The 20013-nt window shown below is 36.3% G+C and overlaps 1 protein-coding gene across 1 annotated transcript in view; it reads right to left on the bottom strand.

Annotated features, from left to right (window-relative positions):
* The window catches only part of trappc10 (trafficking protein particle complex subunit 10), a 46698-nt gene extending 28145 nt beyond the window's left edge, over nucleotides 1-18553 (bottom strand). Inside the window, exons 1-5 of the mRNA XM_028436198.1 lie at nucleotides 18382-18553; nucleotides 6953-7034; nucleotides 4539-4674; nucleotides 1484-1683; nucleotides 249-444 (exon numbers count right to left, since the gene is read on the bottom strand). Coding sequence (XP_028291999.1) covers nucleotides 249-444; nucleotides 1484-1683; nucleotides 4539-4674; nucleotides 6953-7034; nucleotides 18382-18442 — 675 coding nt within the window. The 5' untranslated portion in view covers nucleotides 18443-18553. The remainder of the gene's footprint in view (nucleotides 1-248; nucleotides 445-1483; nucleotides 1684-4538; nucleotides 4675-6952; nucleotides 7035-18381) is intronic.
* Between the last annotated feature and the right edge of the window lie 1460 nt (nucleotides 18554-20013).

Here is a 20013-nt window from a genome sequence, read left to right as displayed (position 1 = left end):
CTGTTGAAAAAAAAATCTAAATTTTTCCAAAACCCTGCTTTATCATCAAATTATTTGACAAAATTATATACATTACATACTTTAATATAATTTATACATGGAAATGCAAAGTAGCACTGATGTGAAAATGTGGCCCACCTGAAATCAAACTCATCCGTATTTGGCCCCTGAACTAAAATGTGTTCGACACCCCGATGTACAGTAAGTGAGACTGCCGTTAAAAAGCGGTGCTTTCTTTGCTCGTGTACCTGAACCATGAAGTATTCACAGAAGCTCCAGCCAGGCTGGGTGCGTTTCTCCCGCAGCGTTCGCATGTCGTCTTCAAAGCGTCCCAGGTTCTTGGTGAAGGACATGAGGAGCAGAGTTCTCAGCTTCAGAAGCAAAGAGTTCCAAGACTCCTGAGAGCGGGACGTGTCCTTCAGAGGATCGGACAGAACCACACACCTAGATCCAAGAAAAAAAAAAAAAAAAAAAAAAAATTTCTTTAACATTGTTCAGAGCACGACAGCAACCTGCTGTAAGGTCCATGACTGGTGAGTCAGATGGACACATTTATGAACCAAATAGAAGCTTAAATACATTTCTTTTTTTCAAAATAATTTCATATTTGTAAATAGGGAGCAGTTATTTTATTGTACTTTTATACATTTTTATAACTTACAAAAAAATTCAGATTCTAATAATATTTCTATTTCAGCCTTAATTAAAAAATGCAGTTGTTTTGAAAGGTTGTGATTGTTTTTTTAATTAATTCCATATGTTTTAACAAAACAATAGCAAGAAAAACATGATTTTCATTATATATATATATGTACATGCAGATCTCTCTTTTACTTAATAAAATGAAAATCATGAATGATCTTGTCTTAAAAATTGGGGTTGAAGGGTGTTGTTTAGGGACTGCCTCCCCTCGCTCTTTGTCAATGGTTTTGACCAGGAAATGTGCAAATTCAGTGAGTTTGACCATAAAAAGGTTAAAAATCATACATGAAATAAATGCATAGAGCAGTCAAATTGACAGATTAACTCTCTCTTATAATTGTCAGTATTTTACATACCATAATGACTGCACATCACTAGTCTTTGAGCTGTGTGCAATGAGATCTGATGGACAGCACATCACCTCCTATTTTTTTTTGTATCAAAACTCACATATTTATGGAGCTCCAGACATGACATGGTAAAAAAAACTATATATTTTGTGGCCAAAAAAAAAAAATATATATATATATATATATTTATTTATTTTTTTACTGTCATGTCTGGGGATCCGTACATATATCATTAGGAAAGAGAGAAATACTCACATGCTAGAATAATTTCAGTTCATTTTGAATTTCTTTTTACTGAATTTCCTTCAACATCATTCAAGTACTGTCATTTATTATGTGAAACAATATTTTGGGATTATTTGTCAGCATATTTCCCAAAGTGTCGCATCATTCCCATCTACTCTAGTAGAACGTAATCGGCGTTTCTGCACCTGTCGTTTTGTTTGTTGCAGAAGTCACCGCGGATTTTGTCCACAATGGACGACCGCGGCAGGATGTTGGTCTTGTTCTTCTTCTTGTTGTCGTTGCTTTCCACAACGATGATGACCCAGTCGGGCGACGCGTGTGTGCGTAAGCTGTTCTGCCAGCGCAGCATGTCCTCCTTCACCGAGCCCTTGTAGGCCTCCGTGTCCTACAGGGAGGATGGAGGATCAGTTCATTACTGCACACAGTGAAAGTCCAGGCTTTTTGGATCTCCTGCATGAGAATGACCCAGGGGTCGCACAAAACTATTTACAGACACAAGAAAAGGAGTCTTGTAACAGATGGTGGCCTGAGCCTCCATCTGTTTATTGCAATGATAAACTGTCGTGAGAAGCATCTCACAGATCATTGGAGATCAGAGTGAACTGATGGAATCAGGATTTAAGCACAAATCTGAAGATGATAGATCCACCTAAACATGCGTAAAACATGATTTTTGCAGCTTTTAATGCATTTTTGATACATTACTCCTAATCTTCCACTTTCAGCACTCAAAAATCATTTTTTTCCGAGTTCCCTTGAATGCAGCATTACGTGTTTCACAGTCAGCTGCTTCCTGATTGGTGACACATCACAAGTCACGAGTCGGGAGTCAACGTTGAAGTCAGGAACCCATTAGGGGTCGCGAGACACTGGGAGTGGGTCATCAAAAGCCTTCAACAAGCTAAGAATATTTTTTGAACAATTTGACCCCCCTTTTTGCTTATTTTTACCATTTATCTGCAACTACACCAAACTTGTCATATTTTAAGCAATTTTAAGAACTTTTTCTTGCCATATTTTTGCTCCTTTTAATGCATTTTTGCTCCATTACTCCCATTTCTGCTGAGGCTGAACGATTATTTGCATTTGCGATATCGCAATATCATAAAACGTGATTTTTCTATCACCAAAGGGCTACAATTTATTTCTTTTTTCTTTCCTGTCTTGTACTGTAATGTTTAGTTCAGAGAGTGTTTAAGAAGTGCAGTCCACATGTTTACATGTTTAATGAAATGTGATGTTAGTTAGATATGTTGAAGAGGTAAAGCCACAGATTTGTTAGCTTTATTGTTGTAATCTGTGCTTTAAAATGTATATTTTATATTTATTTAAAGTTTAAATAAATCTGAAATTGTTTATTATGAAACAGATTTATTTATTGCTTGTGTTCATTGAAGAATACATTACAAAAGCCATTGAAAAAATATAGCATATAATTGCAATCACAATATTGTGGAAAAAATGTAATTAAATTAAACTCACAATTAAAATATTTTCCAAAATCGTTCAGCCCTAAATTCTGCCACTTCTACATCAAATTTGAATGCCTTTTTTGCACATTTTTTTCACTTTCAAGACGTTTTCAGTGCTTATAAACCCTTTTCAACCACTTTACCACCTGTCACACATGTTGACCCATTATGTCACTTTTAACCTTTTTTCACCATATTCATGCTCATGTTTTGCCAATTTAAACCACATTCACGATTTGTCATTATTGTGCAGTTTAAATTAATTGTTCCTAATTTTCAAATTCCATTACCCCAACACCCCATCTCCATTTCTGCCACTTTTAAGCTAATATTGACACTTTGAACCCTTTTTACCACATTTTCTGCTTGTTTTTGCCCACTCTAATTTGCAATTTTGTAGTTTATGTAGTTTTAAAATCCCATTTCACCACCTTTTCCACTATTTTTGGTCACTTTTAACCCATTTAATTTCTGTGTAAAACATGGATTTACATCTTTAAGACGACTATATACTATGGCCCAAATCATATTAAACTTTCTGGATAACAGTTGATATTATTCAGATCAATAAATAAATGTGGTTATCACAGATTTATTCTGATTTCCTGTGTTTCTAGGAGGACAGTGATTGGCTTTACTCCATCGTTCTTCCAGTTTGTTTCCTGTGAAATTAACTCCAAAATAATCATTAGCCTTTGTTTTACCACAACTTTCAGTGAAAACAGCAGAAATGTGTTGGGAAGTCAGTTTGGCAAAGTTTGGGGCAAACACGAGAAATCACAGTAACAACGAAGTAAAAACACTTCTATGCATCGTCAACCAGAGGGGTTCTCAACCTTGGGGTCAGGACCTCATTTTTGGTCGCTAGACACAGAGCCCAATTTTGCTTATTTTTACCCTTTTTCTGCAACTACACCAAACTTTTTCACTTTTTTTACTCCCATTTCTGCCACTTCTCTATCAAATTTCAACGCCTTCTCTGCACATTTTTTGCACTTTCAAGACAGTTTTGGCACTTATAAACCTTTTCCACTTATGCCACATATGTTGACCCATTATTGTCACTTTTAACCTCTTTTGACCTTATTTCATGCTTATTTGTGCCAATTTAACCACATTCACAAAATGTCATGCCCATTATTTGCCAGTTTAAACTAATTGTTCCTACTTTTTAAATTACATTACCCAGTTTTTGTCCATTCTAATTTGCAACTTTTAACCCATTTCGGTGGTTTTTAAAATCCCATTTCACCACCTTTTCTGGTCACTTTTAACTCATTTTATTTCTGAATAAAACATGAATTTACATCTTCAAGATGACTATATACTATGGCCCAAATAATAAAGTTCCTGGATAACAGTGAATATTATCCAGATAAATAAATGTGGTTATCACAGATTCATAGAACAATAGACCATCATTTTACTGACTTTATGGATGGACCCCAAAAATCTGTCCCCTTTATTTCCCCTTATAGATGGTCCTGTCACCACATGACTGTTCTTCACTGTTCATGTCTGTGTTCAGTGGGGGACCCCGGTCTCTGGACTGTGTGTGAGACAAACATTTGTGGCCCTAGGAAATGCTGCGAGTCACGAGACAGTAACAGCACTTCCCCAAACCAACGTTCTGCTGACTCAGCAGCAGCAGCTTCCTGCTCCAGTTTCTTTGCTCTGCTGTTTTAAAAGTTGAAATCAAGATTATGTCAAGCCTGGTGACTTTGAATGATTAGAGCCTCGGGTCAGTTAAGGTTTTCCAGTTACTCACACAGCAGTCAGTCCAGTAGATGTGAAGGAAAGGGAAGGTGAGCAGAGCCTTGTTGCCCTCCTTGGGGAGGAGCTCCTCCTTAAACTGGACAAAATTAGCCTCGAGGTGGATCATCTTCGGTGCTCGGCCGTAAGTCCTGCACAGGGACGACAGACACAGCTTTAGAGCAAAGGTCACTCTGGTATGATTAGCAACATTTAACCCCAACATATGTTCTAAACTCATTATGTTTCATATGACAAGGGTTTGCATGTTCTCCTTGTTGCTTTTGTCCAGGTATTTCACTTTCCTTTTACACTCTAAAAACATGCATGTTACTTAATAACACAAAGAGTTTTATGACGTGCAGACAATATAATGCTGGCTGCTGACAGTGGGACTTATTTTTGAAACAGAGCCAATCCTGCAGATCACGGATCACCTTTGGCTCTCACCCATTAAGAGTTTAATTAGCTTTTAGCTTCCATAGCAGCTGCAGTGCAGTACAGTATGTTAGAATGTGTTTTAAATGTGTTTCAATTGGTTTAAATGCGGTGTTTTTGTGGAGTTTTGTTAAGGGCGTCCCAATCCGATATCAGCACACAAAAAAGTATCAGATAATATCAGCCTGTATCTAAAATCTTGATAAAATGATAGCTATCTGATGATAGCCATGTTCCTGGGAGGCTGTTTTGTGTTATCCATGGCTGTAATCTTGCAATAAAACTAAAGCATATGGTTATTTATTATAGAATGTAAGTCATACTGTACAAGTGTGGGAGAATGTAAAACCACAATTACTCTGTGACAATAGGATAACTTCATGTCGGAATATAAACTTACATAGATTTTGTATTGACTTCATACATCTACACCTAAAATATGACTGTTGTGTGCCATTAAAGCTGATATCTGGAGTTTCTGAGAAATCTATGTTTATGTATCATTCTTAGATGCAAAAAACACCTAACTAGTCTTTTACTATGGTCTACTACTGGTGGTCATTCATATACATTAATGTATAGAAGTCCCACCTTCGTCTATATACCCCTATACAAATGAAAGAAAGCGCCGACTTCGCCCAGCCAATGCTGATTACGATTTTTGCCGATCCCAATATTTTTATTTTTTTTAGAGCATACACCTTGAATATTCCAATCTTATTTTATTGTAAAACATTGAACAATATCCACAAAACAATACAAATGTGTTATTTTACCGACACATGAGGTAGTTAACTCAAATTATAAATTAAAAGTTAAAGAACATTGCTGTCTAAAATACTAAATTAGATCACTTTATATCACAAACTAAACGTGTCCATCAGGTTCCACTGCAGACCTGTTTTCAGCTTTTTGCCAAAAACAAAGTGCACAGTCAGCAGTATTTTGGTTTAACAAGTAAAGAAAATCACAGGGTTTGGGGTAGATGATAAAATAATAATCTACAGGACAAACTAACAAAAAAAAAAAAAAAAACATCTTCAACCACCAATAAAGTGGATATTTAAATGTAAAAATATAAATCTCAAAATAATCTGCAACAGTTTACAAAATAAAAGCTCCTAAAAGTCAAACATTCTCAAAAATAATAAAGTGCATCATGTGTAACATTTTCATAAGTCAACGTGGCACAGGTTAGTTGTTCTCTCATTTATTACAGTCACTTGTTCATTAGTGGAAGGTTTTTATTCATGTACAAAACGATAAACTCCATCATTTTATTCATAGTCGCTTTGTTCTTTTACTCTAACAGCAGACCAATGGCTCTTTGCGCTGTTAGCTTTAGCATTAGCTTGATTTCTAGCTTCAAACGCTCCACACTCAGCGGTGTGGTGGTGTCTTATAGTGAATGAGGTAGCGTTGTTTGCAGCTCCACCAGGACTTATTTCCGCATTACAGGAATTACAAATTGAGATCCTTTGCTCTATTTTTTTGTGTACTACTGCCAAACTGCGGACATGCTAAGCTAACCGTGCCTCTGTGACTGTTGTTGTTGTTATCCTGTGTACCAGAGGCACGTGCAGCACGCACATGCACACATGACCTGGTTGGCGGGTCTGTCGGTCATCTCACAGCAGAAGAGGACAGTGGCTGACTTTATGGCAGATTTTAAGACGTTTGCAGAGGTAGAAAAGATCGGCGGAAAAGATCGGTTTCATATGCAAGGATCGGCCAATCGCCAATCCCCAAAATAAGGAAAATCGGTGCATTCTTAGTATGCATGATTCAGACTGGCAGATGACAGATTTTCAGCTATTACAGGACGGGTCCTAGAACGTATCAAATGCCAAAAAAAGGGTTCACTATAATTTCATGTAGCGAGCATTAAGTGTGTGTGTGTGTGTGTGTGTGTGTGTGTGTGTGTGTGTGTGTGTGTGTGTGTGTGTGTGTGTGTGTGTGTGTGTGTGTGTGTGTGTGTGTTTCCTCACTCACCTTCTCCACTCCATGGGTTCCCTGGGAAGCTGTTGAGCCAATGTGGTGTAGAGAGACCTAAACAACTCCTGATCTCCAGCACCTAAGAGGAAAACACAAAACATTTAGGAACATTCAAAACAGCCTAAAAACACACTTTTAAGCTTCATTTCTGTCTTTTACAGCATAAAAAAAAACTACATTTCATATTCACTAATCCCACACAGCCATTCATCAACGTAAAAACAGAAAAGTCTGACGTATGATTTTTCGGCCAATCCTCAAATGTCAAAGTGCTGCTCAGTACTTGAAGCATGTAGCACACAAGTGTCAAACTCATGGACCGGGGGCCATATCCGGCCCTTTAGAGCATCCAATTCGGCCCGAGAGCAAAAAAGTCAGAGAAAGTATTAATTATTGTGTAAATTATCAACTAGTACAGTTGCAGATATCTCAGCTAGATATCTCCAAAAAATACACATATTCAATGAAACTCCACAATATTAGTAGGGCTCACATTTTCCCCATGCTTATATCACATGATCAACATCAGTTTTAATTTCAAATTGTTAAAATAATTAAATTTTTACCAAATCCTGTAATTTTCTTCAAACAATTCCACAAAATTTCCCCAAAATACATAAAAATTGGTGACAAAATCAAATACATTGAAGGTGAAGATGCTGCAGGAACTGATATCTGTCACTTATTGCTTTGATATTAATGGTGCCGTACATATTTTATAATTTATTTATACGTGGAAGTGCAAACTAGAGCACAATAATGATCAAATTACTAATTTTCCCACCTAAAATCTGCTCCGTATTTGGCCCCTGAAATAAAATGAGTTTGACACCCCTGATGTAGAATTTGTCTTTTAAGCTTCTCCATTGAGTTGCTTCATTTTTGGTTTCTTTATTAATCTCATCTTTATTAATCATCTAACCTGACTTATTAATACATCCATTTTAAAACTCTCCCTCTTCAGACTCAGTCGTACTGATGTCTCGTCTGCTTATTATCACTGAAAATGACATTTACATAAACTAAAAAGACATCTAAAGGAGTGATTACTGATCAAGTGCATCACTACTGCATAACATTTTATATTATCTTCCACTTTTATGCTCTTTACATTCTCCTTTTATAAAAAAAAAAAAGTCCTCTAGATCAAGGTACTTGCTATTATGAGGTTATTTGCCTCTATTATCAATCACTTTCTAAAAAGATTTTTGTCCTTTTATTTATCTTTTTCAAATAAGTTTGATAGGAACAAAAGAACCTGTGAACATTTAAAGCCAAAATGTCAGTAAAACACTGATGAATGAATGACATTCTTAGTTAATGTGGACACAGGAAATGCATCCATAGCATTGGTGCTTTACACAACATCATGTAATCAAGCTACTGATAAGTGAATGATACAGTATCCATTTCACAAGTATTTACAGCACATGTCAAACTCAAGGCTCACGGCCTTTGAGTGCATTCAATTCAGCCCATAGGAAAAAGTAAAAATGACCATGAATGAAATGAAACATGAATAATTGTGTAAGTTATCAACTAATTATCAACTAATATCTCAGTCGCTCCAAATACACAAATTCTATCAAGTCTTGAAGTTTTTCAGAAAGTCGACCAAAATTACACAAAGAGACGCCACAAAAATTAAGGAATTTTGAAGTGAAGATCCTGCAAGGACTGATATCTACCACTCATTGTGTAGTATTGTACGTGCCTTACATACTTAAGGTCTTTCTCAGTTTTAATTTATACTATAAAGGTTACTCTTGCTTGGGAAATAAAACCATTTTTTTATGAGACTTCATTTTTATTTTGGACCCCAACTTTGGGTTATTTCACCCCTCGCAAATATTGAAAACCCTCTACATGAGGCCATTGTAGCTTACCTCTGTCTTATAATCATTTGTTGTTTATTAGTTTTTCACTAGTAACATAAAAAATATTAAAAAAAACATTGCATCAGAAAATCATTTATTTTTAAAAACCTAATACTTATTATGAACAAATTAAATTTTGACATGTAGCGAGAGATTTTGAACAGGATTAAGGGTGAATTGGACGTGTTTGTCCATTTCTTACATTTTCCAGAAATTCAGTCACTTATTTTATGATGAAGATTAGAATAGTGTGATATTGTCCCAAAAACATGCATGTGAATAATTTCCGTGTCGTGTTGGAGATCCATTTTAAATAAACGGGGGGAAAACACAGTTCAGATTACTTCCTCCAAATCAAAGGCCCGAATGTACATGTGGGAGAACAAGCCAGGGCACAATAATTCTCCTGAATCCTCACTATTATGATCCATTTTTCTTCCGTCTGTCGTAAACTCCTCCGACACCGTTTGTCCAATTTTGACAAATAAGCAAACAAAGCGTTCAGAAAGTTCCCTGAGATTTATGCCTGTAATTTTTGAGTTATTAATTTTTTTGTGAAACTGCATTGATTTTCCAGCTTTGATCTCATTTTTAGAATGAAGCTGCTCCAGTTTTTACCTTCAAATCTTTGCTAACAAATTATAAACCATTCAACCTCTAACATGTTCAGCTAATTTGTTCAACCATTTTCAACTTTATTGCTAATGTCAAGCTTTTGCTAGATTAATGCTTAGCTAATGCTAGGTTAATGCTATTGCTTGGCTAACGCTAAATTAGAGCTAATGCTAGGTTAGTGCTATTGATAGCTAAATGCTAATGCTAGGCTAATAATAATGCTGGGATAGTGCTAATGTTTGGTTAATGCTATTGCTAGGTTAATGCTAATGCTGGGTTAGTGCTATTGCTAGGCGAATTCTAGGTTGATTCTAATGCTAGATTATTGTTATTGCTAGGCTAATGCTAGGTTAACGCTATAACTAGGTGAATGCTAATGCTAGGTTAGTGTTAATGCTTGGCTAATGTTATTGTTAGGCTACTGCTATTGTTAGGCTCATGATAGAAAAATGCTAATGCTAGGCTAATGCTATTGCTAGGTTAATGCTAATGATAGGTTAGTGCTGTTGCTTGGTGAATGCTAGGTTAATTCTAATGCTAGATTATTGCCAATGTAAGGCTAATGCTATTGCTAGGCTAATGCTATAGCTAGGTGAATGATAATGCTAGGCTAATGCTAATGTAATTGCTAGGCTACTGTTAATGCTAATATTAGGCTAATGCTATTGCTAGATTAGTGACAATGCTAGGCTAATGCTAATTTTAAGTTAGTGCTAATAATAGGTTAATGTTAGGCTCGTGCTAATGCTAGGCTACTGCTATTGTTAGGCTAATGATAGAATAACGCTAATGCTGTATTTGGCCCATGAACTAAAATGTGTTGGATGCTCCTGGTTTACAGTGACATTTAGTGTAGTTCTTCTTTCAAACTAAATGTTAGCTGCCATGTGGTGAGTAGATTAGACGCCCTACATGAAAAGAAGTGACCTTTGAAAGGTAACGTATGAGCCCTACTATCCCAGTGACAGCTTGGCGATTTGTGAGGAATATTTTGAAATGTGTGTGTGTAACTAATGGAGTGTGTGTTTGGTGTGTTTGTATCTGCACTGTGAGCCTTGTTGGAGCTGCACTGAAAGTGGGTCACATACAATCACTCAGTAACAAAGCCTGTTTTGTGAAAAAAAGAAAAAAAAAAAAGAAAAATAATTGCTACTCATACACTAAGTGATCACATGGTGCGAGAGCAAATATCCCTAAATAACCATCTAGTGAGCACCTGATCCTGGAAGTGTATCCTGTTTGGTCCACAGTGCTGGACTCAGGCCAGAATGACTCACTGTGCTGATAATGACAGGGTTAAAAACCCTCAGTGTTAATCAATTAGAGACTCGTCATCTGATCAACACCTCAAACATTGTGTAAAATCAATAAAATAGAGCTTTTAGTACATGTTAAAAAGATAGAGCTTTTAGTATATAAAACAAATATGGAGCTTTTAGTTCAGAACAAAGTGTGACCTCCACTGTTGACTGAAGGCATTAATTAGTATGGGGAGAAATTTGTCTAAAAAATATTCACAAATATATCCACAATTTACACGTGTTTTATAATGTGTGTGCATATTTTTCATGAATTATCATATGTACATCTTCAATTGTGCTTGGAGAATAACTAAACTCAAAATTAATCTAGAACTGTACAGAATAGATCTGCGTAAATTTAAATGATGGCTTGTTCAAAGCGAGGCAGCAATAGTTTCCTGAAATTATTGCGAAGAACGTCAACAACTCTCGCACGTTGTTTTCTGGAATTGAAAAGCTCACAACCCCCCCAGATCAGACAGCCCCTGAATTACTGTCAACTGGAAAATACAATGAATTTACTGTATATTTCAATGAAAAAATACAATCAATAAGGTCAAACATCAGAACAAACCAGCAAAATAACAAAAAGCTTGAACAGCTTCAACCACTGAGGGAGGAGTCAACTACAATGTTAGAGTTTATTACAGTGAACCCTAAAACAATAGAGGAGTCTGTTCAGCAGCTGAATCCATCAACGTGTTGCCTTGACACAATACCCTCAAACTTCTTTAAAACTGTTGTAAAGTCAATTGTCACTGATTTTTGTCAGATAATTAACTGCTCAATCCAATCAGGCACCGTACCAAAATCCCTGAAAGTAGCTGCTGTGAAACCTCTGTTAAAAAAAGAAAACACTGGATGCCTCTATACTGGCTAACTATAGACCAATCAGCAACCTTCCATTCATGGCCAAGATTATTGAGAAGGTGGTCTTCAATCAACTGAGTCAATTATTAACATTCAACAAAATATTTGATAAGTTTCAGTCAGGTTTTCGTTCTCATCACAGCACAGAAACTGCTCTGATCAAAGTGATCAATGACATAAGGTTGAACACTGATTCAGGAAAAGTATCGGTTCTCATTCTATTGGATCTAAGTGCTGCATTTGACACTGTAGATCATACAATTTTGTTGCACAGATTGAAAACATGGGTTGAACTAAATGGAAAGTAATGCAATGGTTTAAGTCATACTTGGAGGAGCAAAGTTATTTTGTAAGCATTGGAAACTTTGAATCTGACAGATTACCAATGTCCTGTGGGGTTCATCAGGGCTCTGTTCTTGGACCCCTTCTGTTTAGCCTATATATGCTTCCTTTAGGACAAATTTTACAGAACTGTTAGGTTGATTATCAGAGCTATGCAGATGACACACAACTATATCTATCACTGAACCCAGATGACTATGGTCCCATTGAGGTGTTGTGTGACTGCTTAGAAAAAGTAAACTGAAAACTTCCTTCAACTAAATCATGACAAGATGGAGATGATTGTCTTTGGTTACAAGGAAAAGTGGACACTGGTGTCAGCGAGTACCTTGAGTCTCGATCTTTAAAAGCTAAAGACCAAGTCAAAAAACTTGGTGTTCTGATTGACTCAGATGTGACATTCAGCAGTCCAGGGATGTCCAGAAGCATAGGCGGCATCGCCTACTTCTCTCTTTCTGGCCGCCTTCTACTCTTAAACATGTTCATAAATGATTCCTTATCCCCTTAGCCCTGAAAGAATATCTGTAATATTACATGAATATCTGTAAAAGACACGTTTTTCTATTAGCTCTGTCTGCTAGCACATATCATCTCTTCTTCACTGCGCAGAATAACTGCATCCCAACCAAACACTTTGTTACCAGCACCCTCTGCTGGTCAAAAAAAACTTTCGGCTGCAACTGAAGAAAAACAATCATTCTCTCTAAACATTTCCCCAATAATAGAATAAATGCGTTATACAAATACATTTGCCTTGCAAATTGTGTAAAGTGTGTTTCTGGATAGGCCGGCATATGCATTTATTTTTTAGACAAACGCAACACAGTTTTGCTCAGATTCACACACACACACACAGCTCCCGATCCGCATGTGTGGAAAGCCCTACCCTTCCACTAGGGGGCTGTATTGAAATCTCTGCTGAAGATGAATTCCCTTTTACCAGCAGTCCAATAACTGAAGTCAGAGTTCAGTAAAGTTGGAAAGATAGTCACAGATTAGGACTTCCGGCATCAATAAATCGTTAACGAAAATGTCATAGACACACAACGCCTCTACCATCTGTGTGAGGATGACGACATGCTACCAGATAGTATTTTTTAATCAAAAGCAGCCATGTTTGGAACAGCAGAAATAACATTGGTCTCTATGTGCAGCCGGCAGAGAGACTAGAGCCCAGGGAGCGTCTGCAAATAGCAACACTGCTGCAACAACAAAAACAGTTACGACAATGATATCTAATAATGTCGCTGTCATTCACTGCAGTGTCACCAAAATCACTGCAGTCTTCACTTATCTCATGTTGACAACAGTACAAGACTTAGTTTGACAAAAAAAACACATTTTTCACAAGTTCCCAACTTTACCGTCTGGTAAACTTTACACAATTCACAAGCACATCTGGAGATTTGCACATGATAATTCATGATAAGTATTCACAAATTATAAAACACATGTAAATTATGGATGAATATTTTTTTTAGACAAATCTCTCCCCATAATTAAGTCATTGTGAAAAGAAGTTGAATGGTTCCTCTAACTTTTTGTGGTATAAACATCCTTTAGATTTTACATTAGTTGTTTTTATGTCTGCACTGCAGGATCGTCTAAGCCCTTCCCTGTATCAGAGTAGATTTTTATTCGACTTTTTAATCCATTTTTCATATAGCTGTGCCAACTTTTAGTATCGAGGGATAAAGAAAATGTAGTGCTACACACATTCCTTTGCTCCAAGAAAGATCAAGAATATGTGTCCTTTAATGGCAGAAATTAATTAAGAGCCATCTTGCATTTAAAAAGTGCCTAAGCAACATTTTAGAGCAATGAGCTTTGGATGTGAAATAATACTTTTGTGACTTTAAGCTCAAATGTCGATAACTTGATCCAGATATAGTGGAGCAGCAAATGCAACACCAGGCAATATGTCAGGGTTACTTGGGGAAGTTAAGCAGCAAAAGAATAAACAGAAACAAACTCCAAATTCTGTGTAAAACCATTTTACCTTCAATCAGGGAAGTCTCCAACACAACCAGGAAACACGAAAAGAGAGGACAGAAAGGTTCCTGCTGACAGAAAGTCCCTAACCCTGAGCAGATATGTATATATACAACAGAAATAAAATGGAAAAAATTAATAAATAAATGCTGATGAGGAATTTGAGATAATAGCAGAAAGTTTAAGTAAGGTTGGAAAGTTCAGGTAAATTTTTACAGGAACTTAAGTTTGAGTATATTCAAAGATGTAAACTTTTCATGGAAATTATTTATTGGTTTTAACCAGAAAATGGCAGTAACTTTTAAATAACTAACATTTAAGATGAAGATGCTAAAAAATTTTCCCCAACTATATTTACCATCTCTTTTCAGGGACAAATCTTCGATTTTGAAAATTTCCCATTAATTCCCATGGAAAGTTTCCGATTTTGAAAATGTACAGAAATTTGCAAGCTTAAATGTTGATTTTGAATTGTAATTTTTTGAATGAATGCTAATACTTATGTGTGGATATGATACAGTTATTTAACAACATTTTCAAACTCTGACCTTCCCACGTTGAGTTTCAGGCCTTTTTGTGTTTTGTAAGTTTAAAAAAAGAGGTTCACAGAAATACTCCAACCATTTCAACCCAAATCTCACATTAAGAGCTTTTTATTCATTTATTTGCTCATAAAAAGACAAGGAAAGTTGTTTAGAAATTGATAGATTACTATACACTACAAACTCAATGAATATATACTGTCTACTATATACTACAAGTATGATTAAGATGATGAGCGTTCCCACTGAAGTATACTTCCAAGTTTCCCAAGATGCATTTGGAGCCTACAAGGACAAAAACCTGAATCACACTGAGGCTAAATAAAAAATGTCTCTGTTGATTCTCCACCTTTGAAAGTCCTGGAAATATTTTAAGTGAGAAAGTGATCGAGTAGAATATCAACATGTGCTCATTTGATCCATAAAACTCATGTATACACATTTCATTCACACATTTCAGAGATTCCACATTGACCGACAAAACTTCTGATTAACTTCAAAACAAGAGCCATATTTACAAAAGGGTTAAACTAAGAGAAGACAAGAAGAGATGCTTTTATTTTGAAAAGGGGATGTTTGATTTTAGCTTGCAGACGTCCCAGGACTATTTTACATTCCGCTCGCAATCATCATGGGGTGGTTGAGTATGACTAGTGTGGTCACCGATAGGACTTTAAATCAATTTTTTTATTTTTTTATATTTAATCAATATTTTTGTGTATTTGTGCAATATTTCAGTGGTGGTTACAACGCTTTCAATGTGTTGCTTGATGCACTTGATTTTATGATGGCAGTGTGTAATGCCTGCAATATTTATGTATGCACGGGCATTTTATTTTCATATAATCTGTTCAGATCAGTGTTTAAACTGACAATAGGAAAAATTATTTCTTCTTATTTTTGTGCATTGTCAGTAACTCAGGGTGATTTATCCTTAATGTTCATACTTACAGTTGTTACAATGCCGTCATTATGTTGTCATGGTTACTTTGAGACTTCTACACAGTAGTTTCAGTGAAAAAAAACTTGTTGCACTTTATTTTATGATGACAGTGTGTAACACTACACTTTCTTATTTTCAGTGAAAATGTGCAAAAACACTAATAATAAATAATAAATCAGATGTTTTGAAGCAAACAGTTTTGACTCAATTTGTCCTCTGAATGATCAATATCTTCTGATGAACATGTACAACAACTTGATTTTTCATCTCTACGTTTTGATATTAACTGGGTAGAACATTGTATCGTGACCCAAGTATCGTGATATGTATCGTATTGCAACATCCTTGCCATTACTCACCCTTAGTCACCGCTGTGCATACTTAAAAAATATCCACATATAGTATAGATCCGGTATATCTCATGTACTCAGTCTTTTCATTCTATCAAATGCTAACGCACTACATACTAATCTAGACGTCAGACTTAGTATGAGTAGTATTAGTATGACATTTACAACACGGCAATGGTGTTTTAATCCGTGTACTGTTCGTTCTTTGGTTATTCTGTTTTAAAACCAAATCAAAATAACAAATAAACAATGTGGTTATTTTGTTTTAAGACCAAAACAGAAATACCGTTTATTTGTTCTTTTTTGATTTACTTTTAAAACGGAATAACCAAAGAACGAATAGAACACAGATTTGTTTTCTCAGTCGGTCATTGATTACATTATCGTACAACTGTGTAATGTAAAAGTTTAGATAATGTGGTTTTTATTTTCTTTTACAATAATATAATTTTATTGTATATTTATTGCTTTAAAAAAAACATTTTGAATTGTATCTAAATGATTTAAATGTAGCAATCTTATGGGTATAAAAAAATATTGATTCACAATACATAATGCCATTTTTTGTGAAAATATTAAAAATCCCAGACACAATTTCTTTTTTCCTCATGTTTTCAAATGTGGTCACAGGTAAACACTACATGTAGTGTAGTACACATTTATGTGTGCAGTGTAAATAAATGTCAGAGCGACTGACTGACTTGTGATGTGCATTGTGTATTAGAACTATGAATCAATAAGTCTTATATTATTTTTTCAAAGTGTATTAGTCAACTTTTGTTTTCGGAAAAGTAAATTAAAGGAATTAAAATCACAATAATTGTTATGATCGAATATAGTCGGAATACATATCGAAACAGTAACAATAAAATCAAATTGTGATGAAAGCATTTTGTCCCAGTCCTAGGAAATATAGATATTAAGTTTTGTTTGCTTGATCTAGTTGTCAGGACTAAAAATGGCTCAGCATGAGAAAAACACGGCTGTATTCTAAACTTTTAGCTTTATAGAAGCATTTTATCATATTACCAGCAGCAGATATTAAAAAATAATAATAATTCAGTTTGCGATCATACTTTGAACTAAAGTGTTAACATAACATTTAAGATGTAAACACATTAGGAGTAGAGCTGGGCAATATATCGAGATTCAAGATATAGAGTTTTCTACTTTGGGGATACAAAAAAAATTACAATATCGCCTTTATCAATATTTATATTTTTTATGGCTTAATTTGTTTTAAAATACTTGTTTTATGAGTCGCTGCTTTCTCTACTTCTTAGAACAGCATAAGAAGCACAGTTTGATGGATTTCTGAGTGCGTCCTAATAACCCAACCTTGATCTAAACAACCACACTACAGAACTCACTCACATGTACTGTCCCTTAAAGGAGAAAGCGCAAGAAGTGGCACATATATTGTAGCTGTTTGTTAATAAATGTGCCTGTGTGGAATTTTGATCATTAAATTTAGGCAGTGGCTGTCAATACGTAATATGTATCAATATACCGGCATTCTATCCGTACGCAACGCCCCTCATTGTTTAAGGTTAGGGTTCGGTCAGTCTCATTGGCCAGTTTAGGTCACGTCGTGCACCTATCACGTGACCTAAACTGGCCAATGAGACGCTACGCACTTGTACTTCCGTTTGTATTAATACGTCAACTATGTTACGGACGAACTAACCCTAGTCTACGTTAAGGACTAACTAACCCTAACCACACGGAATAGTCACGTGACTTCCGGTAAAGTCATCTTTCGTACGGATAGAATGCCGATATATGGATACGTATTAAGTAATAGGAGACATTTCCTTAAATTTAACGCAGAATTGTCTTACTGCTCAGACTTCATTTGGAGTGAAATTATCAAGATTTTCATTGTATACCGCTATATAGGAAAAAAATATTGAGATACGAATTTTAGTCCATATTGCCCAGCCCTAAGTAGGAGCTATTCTGCTAATGAATTACTATCTCTAGCCTTCAGGTGTTTGTATGAAACTTGCAAAAACTTAAGTCCACTAACAACTGTTTATCTGTGTTATGAATGTTTAGGGAGTTCTTGGGCCTTAGGCTGAATTGTTCTTAGCTTCATTTTTAAATATTAATAGGCAATGATTCATTTAATGTGATAACTGTATCTTCCAGGACTAAAAATGGAGCAGCCTGCTGGCACCTTCACCGCCACATCTTAAAATAACCCCCCTGAGAAAGTCCCAGAAGTGTTTTATGAATGACAAACCGATCACAGAGTTTAAACACGGTGTGTGAACCCGTGTTTGTGAGTCACAGACTAAAGAAAAGTGTGTGTCTGTGCTGCAGAAACAAGAAGCTCCCAAAGCTGCAGTGACGCTGTTAGCTTAGCTTAGCTCCCACAAAGCTAACAAACATGACACGGTCAGTGGAATAACGTGCTTCAAACACTACATAATAGCTGACAGCCTGTGTTTAAAACAAGGAAAACACACAGAGCAGCGTGTGTCCTGGTTCAGGGTGACAGCTAGCTGAAATAAGCCGAGCTAATGACAGCTAGCATGCTAATAAGTGTCAGCACAGCAGCAGTAGCAGCAGAGGAAATAAGAGACGCTCACAGGTGACGATGGGCTTGTTCTCCATGGTGTAGATGATCGGCTTTTCCTCTTGACACTCCATAGGTTTTAGCGGCCGCACTCCATGAAAATTGCATGCAAACACCGCTTTATTATTAGCAAGTGCTTATGTGTGCAGTTGTGTTGAATCGATGGGGCCTGTGTCCCCACACCACTTCCGGGAAGTGCGTAAACATTGCGTCATTAAAGGGCCAGCCGGTGATTTCTAAACATCGCTGTACTGCTGTGGTTCCTCACGAGGAATCCTCTACCACCGAAAGCCCTCTGTAGGTGGAATTTATTCTATCATAATCACATTTTACACCCGTTGAGTTGACAAAAGCATCAAAAGAAAAACGCAATAAAGTGGCATGGCATGAGAAGAAGCAATTTTGTTGACTTAAAACGTTCATAGTAGTTTTTGTCAACTCCATTTTTAGGTCGGGCTACAGGATTCAAAACGCCACTCACTGTTCTTCTTCTTCTTCTTGTTCTTCATGCTGTGTTCACTCGTTAAAATCGCTACTTCCCTGTTACTCGTGAACGAATCGTGCTGAAATTTGGTAGGTATAATCTATGGATGTGTACGCATTGACACTCGGAGCCCGATTTTTGATTTGGGGGCCTAAAGGGGCCCAAAAGAGAAAAAAAAATTAAAGTCGATGTCTCATTTATTTGCAAGTCAAATATTGCGACGGTTGGTGGTACCAAATCATTGGCACATCCCAGTATATAAATGGGGCCCATTACCCCATACGTGTCACGGGGGCGCCAGGGGGCTCCATTTTTCAAATGGCTACTCCTCCGTTAGTTCTCGTTAGATCGGAATGCAGTTTGGTATGAATGAATATGATGAGACACTCTGAGCCCTTTTTTTTAAATGGGGCCCGGGGGCCCACCCCCCATCTCCGGTAATTTCCAAATTTATGGGAACATAGTCGTGTGATATATAGTTTCAAAGGTAATTCAACGTATGTTATGATTATGCTTCATACAATTCAATTGGGGCCCCGAGGGGCCAGTGGACCCACCTCCCTTTTTTTGGGAATTTCCAAGAAAGTTGTTTTCTCATTTATTTGAGAGTCAAGTATTGTGACAGTTGATGGTACCGAATCATTGACACATACCAATATATGAATGAAGCCCTTTACTCCGTATGTGCCACGTGGTGCCAAGGGACCCCCAGGGGCCCCAATTTTAAATGACTACTCCTTCGTTATTGCTCGTTGAATTGAGCTGTAATTTGACATGAATAATCTATGAGCGGATGTCGAGAGCCTATTGGTTACCCCCACCCCCGTTTCCGGTAATTTCAACGTAGAATAAGATTTTACATTGCATAATTTGATTTGTTTTACTTGGTGGAACCGAGTCATTTGACTAAATTCTCTGAAGCGTGGTACGTGTTCATCAGAACATGTTTAAGTGATAGTAACTAGAAGACTATGACTAATCAAAAATAGACATGTAAACGAAAACCATGTCAAAATGTATTGATATTTTTGTCAACAGATGAAAACTAAACTATTATTTTGTCACATGGGGACGCATTGATCACATCAAATCTGTGTGTGTGTATTTACAAACATTAATACCATCTCATATAGGTTGACCAGTGGTAATTGATTCTTTAAA

Source organism: Gouania willdenowi, chromosome 21, assembly GCF_900634775.1.
Source record: "Gouania willdenowi chromosome 21, fGouWil2.1, whole genome shotgun sequence".
NCBI lineage: Eukaryota > Metazoa > Chordata > Actinopteri > Blenniiformes > Gobiesocidae > Gouania > Gouania willdenowi.
The sequence above is the reverse complement of the archived record's forward strand: the minus strand, read 5'-3'. Positions and strand labels throughout refer to the sequence as shown.